The sequence below is a fragment of the Sciurus carolinensis genome, chromosome 10 (genome assembly GCF_902686445.1).
Source record: "Sciurus carolinensis chromosome 10, mSciCar1.2, whole genome shotgun sequence".
Taxonomy (NCBI): Eukaryota; Metazoa; Chordata; class Mammalia; order Rodentia; family Sciuridae; genus Sciurus; species Sciurus carolinensis.
In genome coordinates this window covers 48,615,689-48,633,458 of record NC_062222.1, presented here as the reverse complement: position 1 = coordinate 48,633,458, position 17,770 = coordinate 48,615,689, and the positions used below count along the sequence as shown (strand labels likewise).

The 17,770-nt window shown below is 39.1% G+C and overlaps 1 protein-coding gene across 2 annotated transcripts in view; it reads right to left on the bottom strand.

The window, feature by feature from the left end:
* Nucleotides 1-17,770, bottom strand: part of Papss1 (3'-phosphoadenosine 5'-phosphosulfate synthase 1) — a 133,253-nt gene that overhangs the window by 38,389 nt on the left and 77,094 nt on the right. For both annotated transcript variants that reach the window (XM_047567035.1, XM_047567037.1), the window contains exons 7-9: nucleotides 15,258-15,369; nucleotides 12,970-13,175; nucleotides 11,653-11,788 (exon numbers count right to left, since the gene is read on the bottom strand). In XM_047567035.1, coding sequence (XP_047422991.1) covers nucleotides 11,653-11,788; nucleotides 12,970-13,175; nucleotides 15,258-15,369 — 454 coding nt within the window. The remainder of the gene's footprint in view (nucleotides 1-11,652; nucleotides 11,789-12,969; nucleotides 13,176-15,257; nucleotides 15,370-17,770) is intronic.

The window sequence follows — 17,770 nt, the reverse complement described above, 5'->3', positions numbered from 1 at the left end:
AAGAATAACAAGTTACTATGGGTACTTAGAGTCACTTGCATCAACATCTTATACCCTGTCCCCATTTTCTAAAGGACAATGACTGTCACACATAATCAGTGTAAAACATTTGCCTTTTCACTTGCAATTCCTAATGACTTATTTTAATACTGCTTTTAGCTAAAACTGAGGGAGATATAGAAGGGCCTAGATAGCTAGGGTAAGATGGTGAGGGCTGGGGATATAGAGTGCTTGCCTTGCAAGCACAGGGCCCTGGGTTCAAATCCCCCGCACCACAAAAAAAAAAAAAAAAAAAAAATGGTGAGCAAGGAGGTCAGGGGCAGGACCAGATCTAAGGAGCATGGAGAGGGTCTTCTGATGAGGTCAAACTTCCTGACTGACAAAAGTGCTCGTGGACATGAGCAGGAACCCGATCAGACAGACACTTCTATACTCATGCTCCTAAGCAGAGGATCCAATAGAAAAACTAAAACAGACGTGAGGGCAGATGGGGCACCGATCAATAACAGGAGTTTATGGACCATAAAAAGAACAGGCCAATACTCCCCCACCAGATTCTCTGTTCTAGGGTCCCTTCTTTGGAGAAGTCTAGCTCTGTCACTTTTGCAATAAACCTGCTGCTTGCTTGCTATCTCTGGGTACTGTTCTTCAATTCTTGGAGACAATGAACCTAGCACCCCTAGATGGTAACAAAACCATGATTTCTACTGAGTTTGAAAATAGGGGATGATCTATAAGATGACTGAACATTAATTTTAACATTATAACTGCCATTTTCTTCCTAGCCATCCATCCCTGTTCCTGAGAAAGGATTAGGAGTTCTATAAACCTGACTCCTGGAAAAGCATACTGCAAAGCTGCTGACACCACACATAAAAGTAAGCTTTTTCTATAGGAAGTCAGAGCGAGTATTTTAGGCTTTGCAGGCTGGGGGTGTCTGCAACTGCTCAACCCTACCATCAGAGTGCAAAAGCAGCCACCAAATAAAGCTGTTTTCCAATAAATGTTATTTACAAAAACTGATAGCAGGCCAGATTTGGCCTTCGAGCTGTGGTTTGTTGATCTCTGAAAGACAAATAAAATGTGGTAGGTAGGAGTAAAAAGAAAATTCTAACTAAGCCAACTGGTATGAGGAAAAGCACAGAGGCTGGGAAGCAGATTTTGTGTCTGAAAAGCACAAAAACATCCATTTTGTCAAAGATGGAAGACACATAGAGCCTGACACAAAACCAGGCAAAAGATTACTCTGTAAGGATTCTGAATGCCCAGTTGGGAATCATACTGGGTACCAGGCTGTGAGTGAAAGTAAAATAAGCAGTAACATTTACAGCAATTAGCTGAATAGGACTGTGTAGAATTGACATGGGGGAGAGCAGAGAGGAAATAGGTAGAGTGGCAAGACAAAAAAAAATCAGCAGGCTGCTGTCCATATTTTCATATAAAATTTTCATATAAAATTCCTGCCAACTCTATCTACTATTCATCCCCCAGGACACTGGACAGACTTATCTGACAAACCTCAATCTCCACACTGGTGGAATGAGGTCACACTAAGACAATGGTAAAGACAGCTGCTGCCTACCTCCTACACCCTCCCCCTCAGTGCCTCAGGGGCACTGAGCAGATCTGTGAGTCAGCAACTTGCAAATTTCTGTTTTCTAACCAAAACTCCCCCACCCACCCCCCAGCTCATAACATCTCTCAGTCTGCCTTCATGGTGTATGGACACCTTAAATTCAAACCCCGCTGGTCTCCTCAATGCCCTCTGAGCACAGAACCATTCCACTTTGGAATCTTGGATTCCTTCCCTGCATTCTCCACATACAGCGGATCACTTGTGCTCCTACTCTTACTCACAGATCTACTTTCTTCACACACACAGACTTTCTCAGCCATTCGCCATCTCTTCACGAGGTACCTCAATGAGGGCTTTCTCCCCCATACAGCCTCCATAGCAGGCAGGCACAGAGAAGAGAAGAAATCAGTTTGAACAAAACAAAAAATTCTGGTTAGACAAGCTGCTCCTGAGGTAATAGAAGAATTAATCTTTCTCTCCAGAAGCTTACAATCTAGAGGAAGAGAAAGGAAACATTCACGAGTAAGAGAATAACTACATGTTAAAAGAAATATAGTTCCTTCAACTCCAGCAAGCCATGAATAGGTCTGTTTTCAGAAGATAAGGCTGCTAGTAGTGTGGAGACACAGTGATGAGGAAAAGAACAGGGCTTCATCTCTTCACCTCTACATGAACTGCTGCACTGGATTCACTCATTCAACCAGGTCCTTCCTGCTCTGTCACAGTGAGCAGGAAACGCCTGCCAAATCCAAAAGGCACCTTCCTGCTTTAAGAGGCCCTGGCCTCTCTCTACTGCCTGCAACATAAAAATCTACCCGCTGTCTTCCTAGCCTTGAGGCCCACTAAGCACAGCACCAACCTTTCACTGTTCTCATCTGCCTCTTTACTGCCCTCCTGCCCCTTTCTGTTTAAAGTAAAACCACGAACCAAATGGAGAAAATTTAAGGGGAAAATCATTCATAAATGGATTATCTCAGTACAACTGTCTTTTTTGTAGTTTCCTAATTTTTCTTTTTGTGCCTTTTATGCAGTCATAATCAAATATATGTGATGTTTTACATTCTGCTTGGCTGTTTTGACCTAACCACCTGTTTCTCACATCTCGCAGTTCTCTTGGAGCAGCAGGGCTCACTGCTGGGCCCTCCGGAATTCTTTCTTTACATTCTCATTTAGAAACTGACCCCTTCACCTGGATTCGATTATTACACATAAACAGATGACTTCTTTTAGCCACATCTCTAAGTCCTGACTGTCCAATTTATCAGTTATAGATTAATCACAAAACACATTTCAATATATATATTGCTTATTACCTTCCCACCTTCCCTCAGATCTTCTATATTGACTATTACTGTCACATCTCAAGTCAAACTCAGATCTAATTCCCACACCTCCTTGTCCTTCTGCACTAAGTATCCATGTGAAGGGACCGCCTGGTGACACAGGCTCACTTCCTTTGCTCTGAATAGATGCTACACCATCCAGGCCAGGAGCAAAACGCAGAGGGAACAAGTGAAGTCTGACCCCTAGTGACCGTGGAAGGAAAGGGCAGCTATCAGCAATCCCTGATGGTATGAGGCAGGTGGGGCACCCAAGCCCTGGAGAGGTGCAGATTTGCCATTTCTTGCTTCATCTAGCAGCACAGGCAGCAAGAACTGCCGTGGTCCAGTGCAAAGAGGCAGGCAGACCCTGCTCGTTCCCAGCTGAGTGTGGGAAGACAAATGCAGTTCAGTGAACTAATGAAGGAGGTGATAAGCAGGAAAACGCTCCCAAATCCTAACCAACCCTCCAGATTTCTCACAACTGTGCTTCAGACCCCAGTCCAGTAGGAGTGTGCCCCAGGATGCACTGGAACCACCAGACCCAAAATTATAACATCTGCCTGCATCTTTCCATTTTTCTGTGCAGTGTCCTACACAGCAGTAATTAATAATTCTCCTCTTCCATTCTGACTCAAGATCTACCAGCTGCCATCTTATCCATCCCAAAGGTCTAAGAATAGGCATTTCCAACTGTTCCTAAATCAACAGAGTAGTCAAACAAGACAGTTGTGACAATAATTCTAGGGTTGCCAGTGAGCAGGCGCTGTGTGTGTGTGCTTTCACATGGATATCAATAAGTAGGTGGGTGTGGGTGCCTTGTGGAAGTTTTGTTGTTTTGTTTTTTTAAGGGAGCTGGAAGTAAGGCGTTTGATCTCCCCTCATTCCTCAAGATTGTCATAAATCATAGGTCTTTCTTTTATACAAACTGTTCGTGAGGAAAAAGAAAAAAGGAATCAATAAGAAAGGCAACTGAGTAACTAGGAGCACATGAATTAGGCTATTCACAGGCTGGTATTCTCATACCCCAGGATACATCAGCAATGGCTAGTCTCTGAAGACAGGAAATGCTTTAAAATGAAAGTAGAAAGTTATGCTGAATATAGAGCTTTTGCCTACTGCTCTCTGTGCCAATTATTGCCCATGCTCCTCTCCATTCAATGCTGTCTGGGCCAGGCAGGGTAGGGGATCCTTATATAAAGAGATTACTCTAGGGTAGGGTGCTGGGTTCCTTCCTCCACAGGGGGAGGCATTAGCCATTAGCAGGCAACCAGAGGCTGAAGGGAGAAACTGCTGGGGCAGCTGTGGTCCCTGGCAACATCTCAGCACTGTAATTCTGATGGTTCCCTGTGCCCCTGCACTGGATTCTGCCAGCAGGCCCTCCTCACAACTCCCCTCCGCTTCAGCCTGGTAATGCTACCCAATGCTGCCAGCCTCTGGACACCTCAGTGTCCCCTGTGGGTTCCCTTAACTCCAACCAGGAACGTGCCTTCTGCTTGCTGCTGGGCCCCAACACAGTTTCTTCCCTCCCACCCTAGGTGGCAGCATCTCCAGCTCACTGCTGTTTGTGGTCCGGGAAGCCCACCACTTCAAAGACAAACGTCCTGCTTTCACCTCGGCTTTCTCACACATTGCTGTCACATTTACCTAAAATGGCCTAAAACTCTATCCATTCATTTAAAATACAGTTTATAACCCAACAATTCTACAAAGCTCTCTCAGATTTATTCACACTATTCTGCAGCACGCTAGCTTGACGGAAATTAAGCAAGCTTTTCCCTTTGTCATCAGCAGGACACCCATGGTTCATGTGTAACAAACACTAACAGTCTCCTCTGTGGCTTAAGTGACATTCCTTCTCCCTCTTCAGGATACTGACTGACCATCAGTAATTCAAAGGACCTGCCATCTGGAATTAAACTGCTTGCTATAGCTGGTGTGTGTATAAAAACTCCTTGATCCTTCAGCTTCAGAATGGTCTAGAAATAGCCAAACAGACTGAATTAATGTAGCACACAGGACAAGAGCCCACCTGAGGTAATCAAAATACTTTTTCTAAGATGAGGGGAGAAGGAGAAAGAGGTTAAAAAAAAAAAAAGAAAGAAAGAAACTCTGGGCAAAAATAAATAAATAAATACTCCTCTCCCTTAAACACATCAGTGGGTGACTTGTTATTAGCTTCCTAAAAGAGTGAACAAGGACTACAAAGTAAACTCCTTGGTCTGTTGCTTATTTGCCTTAGTCTAAAATGGAAAAGTAAATAAAATCGCACCATGAATCTTTGTTGTTTGATGTAAGGCTAATAACTGGTTTTTAGCTACTTTAAACAAAGATGCAGTCACTCATTATGCAACAAATTCCCTAAATGACTTAAAATGTTTGGCTCACAAAGAGGAGTGCAAAACAGATGTAATATTAAAGTTTCTAATTACGAACAATAATTCCATGATAAGACCTCTCTACTGTGCCAACAATTAATTTACTAATATCAATTCCAGATATGAATTCAAATTTTGGCAAAAAATAAAATAAGGTGGTCTCAGCAAGTCCTCTGTTAAATGTGTTTCTGTTGACCAAAAACAGAGAAGTCTACATGTAATAAACTCTCCAATGCTTCTGGTTATAAATAACAGAAGACCCAAATAGAAGTATCTTAGATAATCCAAATATGTATTTTCTCTTTGAATAAGAAATCTGGAGGTAGGTGACTCCACAACCAGATCAGAAATGGTAAAAGGACACAGGTTAACATGTTTAGGATTCTCATGTATACAAAATGGCTACAGGAGCTCCAAATACTATATCTTCACAAGGCAACACCCAAATCAGAAAGAAATCCAGCTTCTCATCAGGAAGGAGAATCTTTTCTGGAAGCCTACTCAGTTGCCAAAACTGACATACACAGAGCCTTAACACACACTGACAAGAGCCTACTAGAGTGCCATTACTGACTTACATCAATCATTAACTATTCATCAATTGGCTCAAAATGTGTTAGCAAGAAAGAGAATGAACTATACACAGGTAACCACCAAGTATAGCTCTCAGAAGTGTGTAAGTAGTTTAAGCCAAATATGTGCTTAAAATTCAGAGGAGGGCACTAACATTCAGGAGGCAGGGAAGGTCCTACCCTCAAATTCCAAGAACCACACAGGAAATGTGAATGAAGAGGTAGACTGTGTGAGAACCGTGGAGTACCAGAGAGTATGCACCCCACCTAAGGCCTCCAGTTCTTAACCCACGTTAAGTTCCAGCAAACTATAGCAGGGCTCAGGAATAAACACATGCTCTTTATTCTTCATACAAAGACAGACTAGTCTGGGCTCACACAACAGACATAACCACACTACTTAACCTCTCACTAGGTGCCAGGTACTGTTTTAAGTGCTTTACACCTCTAATTTCATTTCGCTTTTAAAAATAAAATTCTTCTCTTTGTTAGTATGGCTAAGGGTTTGTCTATTTTGTTTACTTTCTCAAAGAACCAACTTTTTGTTTTGTCAATTTTTTGAATTGTTTCTTTTGTTTCAATTTCATTGATTTCAGCTCTGATTTTATTTATTTCCTGTCTTCTACTACTTTTACTGTTATTCTGTTCTTCTTTTTCTAGGATTTTGAGCTGTAATGTTAGGTCATTTAGTTGTTGACTTTTCATTCTTTTCTGGAATGTACTCCATGCAATGAATTTTCCTCATAGTACCACTTTCATAGTGTCCCAGAGATTCTGATATGTTGTATCGTCGTTCTCATTGACCTCTAAGAATTTTTTTTATCTCCTCCCTGATGTTTTTTGTTAACCATGTTTCATTCAATAGCTTATTGTTTAGTCTCCAAGGTGTTGGAGTAATTTCTGTTTTTTATTTTGTCATTGATTTCTATTCTCAGTCCATTATGATATGATAGAACACAAGGCAGTATCTCTATTTTTTTGCATTTCCTAAGGGCTGCTTTGGGGCATAACATATGGTCTATTTTCAAGAAGGTTCCATGTGCTGCTGAGAAGAAAGTGAATCCACTCGTTGATGGATGGAATATTCTATATATGTCTATTAAATCTAGGTTATTGATTGTATTATTGAGTTCTATGGTTTCTTTGGTTGATTTTTGTTTAGAAGATCTATCTAGTGGTGACAGTGGTGAATTAAAGTCACCCAGAATTATTGTGTTGTGGTCTATGTGATTTCTGAAACTGAGAAGGATTTGTTTGATATACAGGGATGCACCATTGTTTGGGGCATAAATATTTACCATCGCTATGTCTTCCTGATTTATGGTTCCCTTAAGCAGTATGAAATGTCCTTCTTTATCCCTTCTAACTAACTTTGGCTTAAAGTCCACTTTATCAAAAGAGGACTATTTAACAAAATAGACAAACCCTTAGCCACATTAACAAAGAGAAGGAGAGAGAAAACTCAAATTACTCAAATTCGTGATGAAAAATGAAATATCACAACAGACACCACTGAGATACAGAACATAATGAGAAGCTACTTTGAAAATCTGTATTCCAACAAAATAGAAACTACCAAAGACGTTGACAAATTTCTAGAGACATATGCTCCTCCCAAACTGAACCAGGAGGACAAACACAATTTAAACAGATCAATATCAAGCAATGAAATAGAGAAGTCATTAAAAATCTACCATCCAAGAAAAGCCCAGGACCAGACAGATTCTCAGCCGAGTTCTACAAGACCTTCAAAGAAGAACTCATTCCAATACTTCTCAAAGTATTCCAGGAAATAGAAAAGGAGGGTACCCTACCAAACTCATTCTATGAAGCTAATATCACCCTCATACCCAAACCAGGAAAAGACACATCAAGGAAAGAAAATTTTACACCAATATCCTTGATGAATATAGATGCAAAGATCCTTAACAAAATACTGGCAAACCATATCCAAAAACATATTTAAAAAATTGTGCACCACGATCAAGTGGGGTTCATCCCTGGAATGCAAGGATGGTTTAACATCTGTAAATCAATAAACGTAATCCATCATGTCAATAGACTTAAGGATAAGAATCATATGGTTATTTCAATTAACACAGAAAAAGCGTTTGACAAAATACAACACCCCTTCATGCTCAAAACACTAGAAAAAATAGGGGTAGTAGAAACATATGTGAACATTGTAAAGGCTATTTATGCTAAGCCCATGGCCAACATCATTTTTAATGGAGAAAAACTGAAACCATTCCCTTTAAAAACAGGAACAAGACAGGGATGTCCTCTTTCACCACTTCTATTCAACATTGTCCTCGAAACTCTAGCCAGTAGACCAAAGAAGTTAAAGGGATACGAATAGGAAAAGAGGAACTTAAGCTGTCACTATTTGCTGATGATATGATTCTATATTTAGAGGATCCAAAAACCACCTCCAGAAAACTTCTAGACCTCATCAATGAATTCAGCAAAATAGCAGGCTATAAAATCAACATGCATAAATCTAAAGCATTTTTATACGCAAGCGATGAAACAGCTGAAAGGGAAGTGAGGAAAACAACTCCATTTGCAATAGCCTCAAAAAAAAAAAAAAAAAAAAAAAAAAAAACTTGGGAATCAATCTAACCAAAGAGGTAAAAGATCTCTACAATGAAAACTACAAAACATTGAAGAAAGAAATTCAGGAAGACCTTAGAAAATGGAAAAATCTCCCATGTTCTTGGATAGGCAGAATTAATATTGTCAAAATGGCCATACTACCTAAAGTGCTATACAGATTCAATGCAATTCCAATTAAAATCCCAATTACGTACCTTACAGAAATAGAGCAAGCAATTATGAAATTCATCTGGAAGAATAAGAAACCCACAATAGCTAAAGCAATCCTTGGCAGAAAGAGTGAAGCAGGGGGTATCCCAATACCAGAACTTTAACTACACTACAAAGCAATAGTAACAACAACAGCATGGTATTGGCACCAAAATAGACAGGTAGATCAATGGTACAGAATAGAGGACACAGACACAAACCCAAATAAATACAATTTTCTCATACTAGACAAAGGGGCCAAAAATATGCAATGGAGAAAAGATAGCCTCTTCAACAAATGGTGCTGGGAAAACTGGAAATCCATATGCAACAGAATGAAACTAAACCCTTATCTCTCACCCTGCACAAAAATCAACTCACAATGGATCAAGGACCCTGAAATCAGACCAGAGACCCTGCATCTTATAGAAGAAAAAGTAGGTCCAAATCTTCAACTTGTTGGCTTAGGATCAGACTTCCCTAACAGGACTCCCATAGCACAAGAAATAAAAGCAAGAATCAATAACTGGGATAGATTCAAACTAAATAGCTTTCTCTCAGCAAAGGAAACTATCAGCAATGTGAAGAAAGAGCCTACAGAATGGGAGAATATCTTTGCCACTCATACTTCAGATAGAGCACTAATTTCCAGAATATATAAAGAACTCAAAAAACTCAACACGAAGAATACAAATAACCCAATCAACAAATGGGCTAAGGATATGAACAGACGCTTCACAGAAGAAGATCTACAAGCAATCAACAAACATATGGAAAAATGTTCACCATCTTTAGTAATAAGAGAAATGCAAATCAAAACTACACTACGATTCCATCTCACCTCAATTAGAATGGCGATTATCAAGAATGCAAGCAACAATAGGTGTTGGAGAGATGTGGGGAAAAAGGTACACTCATACATTGCTGGTGGGGCAGCAAATTAGTGCAGCCACTCTGAAAAGCAGTGTGGAGATTCCTTAGAAAACTTGGAATGGAACCACCATTTGACCCAGCTATCCCACTCCTCAGCCTATACCCAAAGGACTTAAAATCAGCATACTACAGAGATACAGCCACATCAAGGTTCATAGCTGCTCAATTCACAATAGCCAGACTGTGGAACCAACCTAGATGTCCTTCAATTGATGAATGGATAAGGAAACTGTGGTATATATATACGATGGAATATTACTCAGCTATAAAGAATAATAAAATTATGGTATTTGCAGGCAAATGGATGAAATTGGAGAATATCATGCTAAGTGAGATAAGTCAATCTCAAAAATCCAAAGGGCGAATGATCTCACTGATAAGCGGATGATGACACAAAATGGGGGGTGGGAGGGGGGCAAGAATGAAGGAAGGAGGGACTGTATAGAGGGAAAAGAGGGGTGGGGGGGGGGAGAAAAATAAAATAAAATAAAATAAAATCCTACTCTTTGGGTTCAGAGTGTCCTCAGAGGAAAGTTTTCCCCCAGCTACAGAACTCCTAGGTGGTAAGGCAGGCAGGAGTCTGTGCTCCAGACTCTGGAGTTCACAGGAACAGACCACAACTGACAGAAGGGCTGCCTTTCCCACATGCTCTATAGTCCCTTGGGAACAGGAGCTTCTGGATCGTAGGTATGGCTGGGTGGCCAGGTGTTTCCCAGTCAGCCACGTTTACCTGCCCCTTCTCAGCCACATTCACCTGACCTCTATACAGGAACTAGCAAGGATCAGTGCTTAAGGCTTTCCCATCTCTGTGGAGGATGAGCATCAATGACAGCATGAGAGCAAGATGTTTAGAATTCTTCAGATCTTAAGAAAAGGCTCCTCAAGTCTACAATGGATGCTGCTTCCTGACAGGACAGCTTGGATTTACCAGTGTGGGCAGAGAGGGAGTTTGGTGCACCCACGTAAACAGATCATTTCCCTACATACATGTACGAGACCTAACAGTAGTAAGTCTGACATAAAGATCTTGTCCTGGAGTACTTTACAATGTACAAGAGAGTATGGTAACGAATACCATCTATGCCTTTCGATTCTTACTGCTCCATTTCATCTAAACCCAGAAATGATTAGAAATCGTTACTGAGCTACTCTAAAAATTCTCTACTACTGTTTAATGTCTCACTCTTTTCCATCATAAACTCCTCACATTTATTTATTTATGGCTCTTTAGCACCTGGCGCACTGGCATATGAAATACTGTTTCAATGAAAAGAATGTGATAAAAATTCTGTTGTTCTAGTATGTGCTGCTGTGAACATTCCCCTTTAAAGAAATCCTTAAATAATGCATTTTTTCAAATAAATTCTGTTCTAAAGTTCTATTCAGCTTCAACACAAGTTTTATAGTAAAGAAACTAACAAAAGGTCAGTATGCTATCAACATCTGTTTTAGTCAGTTTTTTCATTGCCGCAATCAGAAAACAAGAACAATTTTAGAGGCAAAAAAGTTTACTTTGGGTCCACAGTTTCAGAGGTCTCAGTTCACAGATGGTCCACTCCAGTGCTGTGTGCCCAAGTGAGGCAGAGCACCGTGCAGAAGGGTGTGGTGGAAGAAAGCAGCTCAGGACATGACAATCAAGAAGCAGAAGCGCTCCCCTCCTCAGGGACAAAATATAAACCCAAAAGGCAAGCCCCCAGTGACCCACCTCCTCTAGCCATACACTACTGTCACTATCAGTGGATTAATGCACTGATTAGGTTAAGGCTCTCATAATCTAATCATTTCACCTCTAAACTGTCTTGCACTGTCAAACACATTAGCTTTGGGGGGATACCTTATATCTAAACCATAATAGCATAGAGCTTCCAGAGTATATAGAAAATGTTAGGTCAAATTATACCATTTTAACAAAACTACACAGGTTGGTTTTATCTGCCATTCCTTACATGGTGAATTGCTATAAATACCTTTACTTATCATGCTTTTATATATTTTAGTTAGCATAAGAAAAAAATATTCTAGAACTCTGCCTCCAAGTGCCATACTATGTAATAAGATCCATGTCTTACCAGCATTCATATCCTTAAACTTCTGCTTGAGCTCAGTAGGAGTAAGACGATATTGATCAAGACCATCATTCCAATAGATTCGGTCCAAGACCTGAAGATCTCCCCCAATCAACCAATCTCCCTGCTCCATAACCATCTAATGGGAAGAAAAAAGAAAAGATTATATTCAAGCAGAAATGAAGAATTAAGAACATACCCCTCATACAAACTAAATACATTTGCTATGAACTATTCTCCATCATAAAGGCAATAGCAAATCTGTTGAGCTGATCAACTGAATTGGAATTGGAGGTGCTAGAGAATTAAAATTACATTGTGTACTTTTTCTCAAAAAACTTGTGAAACAACTATTAAATTTACATATGAAAGGCAAGAAACCATGTGAATAATGATTTTCTAAGTAACAAAAGCATTCTTTTTGTTGTTGTTTATTGACAATCAGAATTTGTAACCGAGTCACCCCAACCCTCTATGTGCTACAACCTTAAATTTCTAAACTATTAACATCATTGACAAAATCAAATTCATACTAATTTGTCAAGTTCATTGACAAATTCATCCACATTACCTCAAATTTCCTCCAACTTCACTCATCTTCTTTCCCTGCATCTGAAAGGAGACAGTACACTCCAGGACCTGTCTGTTTACACAGTGCAGCTCGAGACCACCCTTTGACCCTTTTGGTTCACATGCCAACAATGCACATAGTTTCTTTTCAAGCTCCAGCTACTTTTAACTCACAGAAATTTGACCTCAATGCTAATATTCCATACACAATACATTAAGTAAAAAGGGCACTTTGGGAAACTAAGTATATTCCATTACTTTTATACCAGAAAACATGAAGACCTTGCTGTGGGCTCCTGTAGCAGCCTGACACCACACCCTCTTGTAAGTAACGATTAATATCTACTCCCACAAAACTCCAAGGGTATAAACATGGTGCCCAGCATATTCACAACTCTACATTCCAAGCACCATCACCTAGCTCTGTGCCTGTATAAATACTTGATATTTGTTAAATACTTGTTATAAGTGGGGGGTATAGTTAAGTGGCAGAGCATGTTTTTAGTATGTATAAGGCCTTGGGTCCAATCTTCATCACCAAAAAGTAAAAAAAAATTTAAAAGTACTTGTTGCACAAATATTTATCTGGTCCAAAATGACAAGCCCACATGCTCACTACACCAATCTAAGCACCAGTCATAATTCTGCAAAATGTTAACAATGGAGCAGTTAACACGCAGAAAGTGCCCACATTTTGGCACAAATGTTATTGGCAAATCAAGATAAAATGGAGCAAGGGATATTAAGGACCTTAATGTAGGGGTGGCTCTTGCATGTTGTTCCCCACTGTCTGGCACAGCGTTCCTCTTTCCTGTGCTCAAAAAACTCTGGATTGCGAAGAATTGCCACACGGCGGCCTTCATACATCAGAGCAATCGCTGTACAGCCGTCCAGCCTCTCCTTTTCTTCTTGAGTAGCTGTCAGAACTATAGGCACTGACAAGTTAATGACACCCCCTGCAGGACACAAGAGAACACATGGCACACAGCGTGGATTACTCAACAAATCTAACTTACAGCCACCTCCCACTTCAGTGGACACTTCAAATGACAAAAGGACAAGGGTCCAATAACAGTATTCACTTGGTATCTAGCATAGAAAATCAGGAAAAGGAACAAACTACAAGGGCAGGGAGAACAAGCAATAATTGTGAGAGTTTAAAAAAAAAAAAAAAAGGCAAAAATTAAAAGATTCAACACTGTGTAGAGTAGTACTTCTGAAAATAATTCTTCAACCTGGGAGAAAATTTTTACGAGAATTAAAATGTAAAAGAAACTGTTTAACAAGGCAGTATCGGCTGGTTATGACTAACAGTGCCAAAACAATAGCAAGCAAAACCACCATATAAATGGAACTAAAATCTGTTTCAGGAACCTTGCAAGAAAAATTTAAATCCTTATTGAAAACAAAACATAAATGACTACATTTTATGTGTCAGGTTAATTAAGTAATTTGAATATTCTTTGATTACCACTGCAATAGGAAGACAAAAACTGTACCACAAGTTTTTTTTTTTTTTTTAAATAGTCAAAATCAAACTAATGTCTGCCCTTACAGGTCAAGAAATAAAGCAGCAATCAGTGGCTCCATTTAGACCAAAATGTGCTCTGAAATAGATTAAAGGCACAGTTTCAGGTTCCAACCGTTCAAGCTGCAAAAGTTTTTCTTAACACATGGTGTACAGTTTAGAAAAATAAAATGTAAATTCATATTTGGGCTGACTTATTGAAGAACCCATACTTTTTTGGGAATTATGGAATGCATTATTTGGACACAGATGTACCTACCACCACTAGATACAGTTTAAAATGAAAAGCTGCAACCAGGCATGGTGGTGCACACCTATAATCCCAGCAGCTTGGGAGGCTGAGGCAGGCGAATTGCAATTTCAAAGCCAGTCTCAGCAACTTGGTGAGGCCCTGACTCAAAATATTTTTACAAAAAGGATTGGGGACTAGCTCAGTGGTTAAGTGTCCCTGGGTTCAATACCTAATACCAATTAATTAATTAATTAATGGAAAGTTAATAGGGAGATTTGCACTAAGCCTGAGTCACTACAGACAGTCCACAAAGATGACCAATAATTTCAATGAAGAAAAGTGTAATATTTAATCCTTATGTTCTCGTAATAAAGTTTTTATGAGGAGAATGATTAATAATAATATTTTCTAACATCAAGTTTATTTCCCAGGTAATAGAAGTCATGCATATAAGAACTTGGTGGCAATTTAGTAGAGTTCTAACATTCAAAAATATTTTGTGTAATGTATGCTCAATTACACTAACCAATAGTATATAATATAAAAATAGCTGGATTATTATGATAATACACTGAATATTAATCCCCTTGGCAATTTTTTTAAGTGCTTTAATAGGAAGAACCACGTATTTAGTCATCTATTTCAGGATTCCTTAAATTAGATTCCATGGTTCCCCTTTACAAGGCTCTATAGCTTCAGTATAGCAAAATTTGGTGTGCATGTGCATGGTTACAAGAACTGTCCGCAGTGATCACGTGGATGTGACACAGGAAAACTGTATTTGCTTTTACAACCCATGCTCCACTCAAATCTCCAGGTCTTCCCTCTCCCTTTGCAATAAATCACAATCAAGGAAACAAAAATGGAAAAAGGCTCTCACAGCTCACATGTGTTCAGTACCAAGTAACAGCTTAAAAAAACTACCTCTATTAGCACATTTTGTCCCATCATCAAAGATACGGAACACCTATAAAAACTTCAGTATATACACACACACATCATTATATGATCTATAATATTATTATAAAAATAACAATTATAACAAAGTAATAAACACATTAGGATTATTAGTATAATTATGTATATGAGTTCTAGATTACCCTTTCTAACCTATTTTAATGTACCTGTATCAATTTTGTTGAACTATACTCAGAACTGAAAACCTGGGACTTAATAGGTTAAGAAGATAGCATTATTTTTTATAAACAGTGACAGACAACTAAAGCTACATAATCTCTCTTCCATACATGGTGCAATTTTAAATATAAAATATCTTACCATCCAGAAGACAATCAAAATGAAGGCACTGCAAGTACTCCCTTTCTCTCATGAAGCCATTCAATGGGGTTGCCCAACCTTCAGCCAGAACCTGCACCCACTGCATATCCACCTAATAAATCAGCAATAAAGTAAAATTTTCAATTTCACATTTATGTATTTATGTACACAAGCAATAAAGGCCTTAGCAATTTAAATTTTTTTGTTTTTTTTGTACCAGGGATTGAACACAGGGGAACTTAACCACTGAGCCACATCCCCAGTCCTTACTATTTTTTATTTTGAGACAGGATCTTGCTAAGTTGCTTAGGGCCTTGTTAAATTGCTGAGGCTGTTTTTTTTTTTTTTTTTTTATTGTAAACAAATGGGATACATGATGTTTCTCTGTTTGTACATGGCGTAAAGGCATACCATTTGTGTAATCATAAATTTACATAGGGTAATGTTGTTTGATTCATTCTGTTGTTTTTTTCCCTTCCCCCCACCCCTCCCACCCCTCTTTTCCCTCTATACAGTCCTTCCTTCCTCCATTCTTGCCCCCCTCCCTAACCCTAACTCTAACCCTAACACTAACCCCTCCCACCCCCCATTATGTGTCATCATCCACTTATTAGCAATATCATTCGTCCTTTGGTTTTTGAGATTGGCTTATCTCACTTAGCATGATATTCTCCAGTTTCATCCATTTGCCTGCAAATGCCATAATTTTATCATTCTTTATGGCTGAATAATATTCCATCCTATATATATACCACATTTTCTTTATCCATTCATCAATTGAAGGACATCTAGGTTGGTTCCACAGTCTGGCTATTGTGAATTGAGCAGCTATGAACCTTGATGTGGCTGTATCTCTGTAGTATGCTGATTTTAAGTCCTTTGGGTATAGGCTGAGGAGTGGGATAGCTGGGTCAAATGGTGGTTCCATTCCAAGTTTTCTAAGGAATCTCCACACTGCTTTTCAGAGTGGCTGCACTAATTTGCTGCCCCACCAGCAATGTATGAGTGTACCTTTCTCCCCACATCCTCGCCAACACCTGTTATTGCTTGTATTCTTGATAATCGCCATTCTAAATGGGGTGAGATGGAATCTTAGGGTGGTTTTGATTTGCATTTCTCTTATTACTAGAGATGTTGAACATTTTTCCATATGTTTGTTGATTGCTTGTAGATCTTCTTCTGTGAAATGTCTATTCATTTCCTTAGCCCATTTGTCGACTGGATTATTTGCATTCTTGGTGTAGAGTTTTTTGAGTTCTTTATAGATTCTGGAGATTAGCGCTCTATCTGAAGTATGAGTGGCAAAGATATTCTCCCACTCTGTAGGCTCTTTCTTCACATTGCTGATAGTTTCCTTTGCTGAGAGAAAGCTTTTTAGTTTGAATCTATCCCAGTTATTGATTCTTGCTTTTATTTCTTGTGCTATGGGAGTCCTGTTAAGGAAGTCTGGTCCTAAGCCGACAAGTTGAAGCTCTGGACCTACTTTTTCTTCTATAAGATGCAAGGTCTCTGGTCTGATTCCGAGATCCTTAATCCATTTTGAGTTTACTTTCATGCAAGGTGAGAGATATGGGTTTAGTTTCATTCTGTTGCATATGGATTTCCAATTCTCCCAGCACCATTTGTTGAAGAGGCTATCTTTTCTCCATTGCATATTTTTGGCCCCTTTGTCTAGTATGAGAAAATTGTATTTATTTGGGTTTGTGTCCGTGTCCTCTATTCTGTACCATTGATCCACCTTTCTATTTTGGTACCAATACCATGCCGTTTTTGTTACTATTGCTTTGTAGTAGAGTTGAAGATCTGGTATTGGGATACCCCCTGCTTCACTCTTTCTGCCAAGGATTGCTTTAGCTATTCTGGGTTTTTTATTCTTCCAGATGAATTTCATAATTGCTTGCTCTATTTCTGTAAGGTACATCATTGGGATTTTAATTTGAATTGCTTTGAATCTGTATAGCACTTTTGGTAGTATGGCCATTTTGACAATATTAATTCTTCCTATCCAAGAACATGGGAGATCTTTCCATTTTCTAAGGTTTTCTTTAATTTCTTTCTTTAGTGTTCTGTAGTTCTCATTGTAGAGGTCTTTCACCTCTTTTGTGAGATTGATTCCCAAGTATTTTATTTTTTTCGAAGCTATTGTGAATGGGGTAGTTTTCCTGATTTCTCTTTCTGAAGATTCATTGCTTATGTATAAAAATGACTTAGATTTATGTGCATTGATCTTATATCCCGCTACTTTACTGAATTCACTTATGAGATCTAAAAGTTTTCTGGTGGAATTTCCTGGTTCCTCTAAGTATACAATCATATCATCAGCAAATAGGGATAGTTTGAGTTCTTCTTTTCCTATTCGTATCCCTTTAATTTCTTTGGTCTGTCTAATTTCTCTGGCTAGAGTTTCAAGGACGATATTGAATAGAAGTGGTGAAAGAGGGCATCCCTGCCTTGTTCCAGTTTTTAGAGGGAATGCTTTCAGTTTTTCACCCTTTAGAATGATATTAGCCATG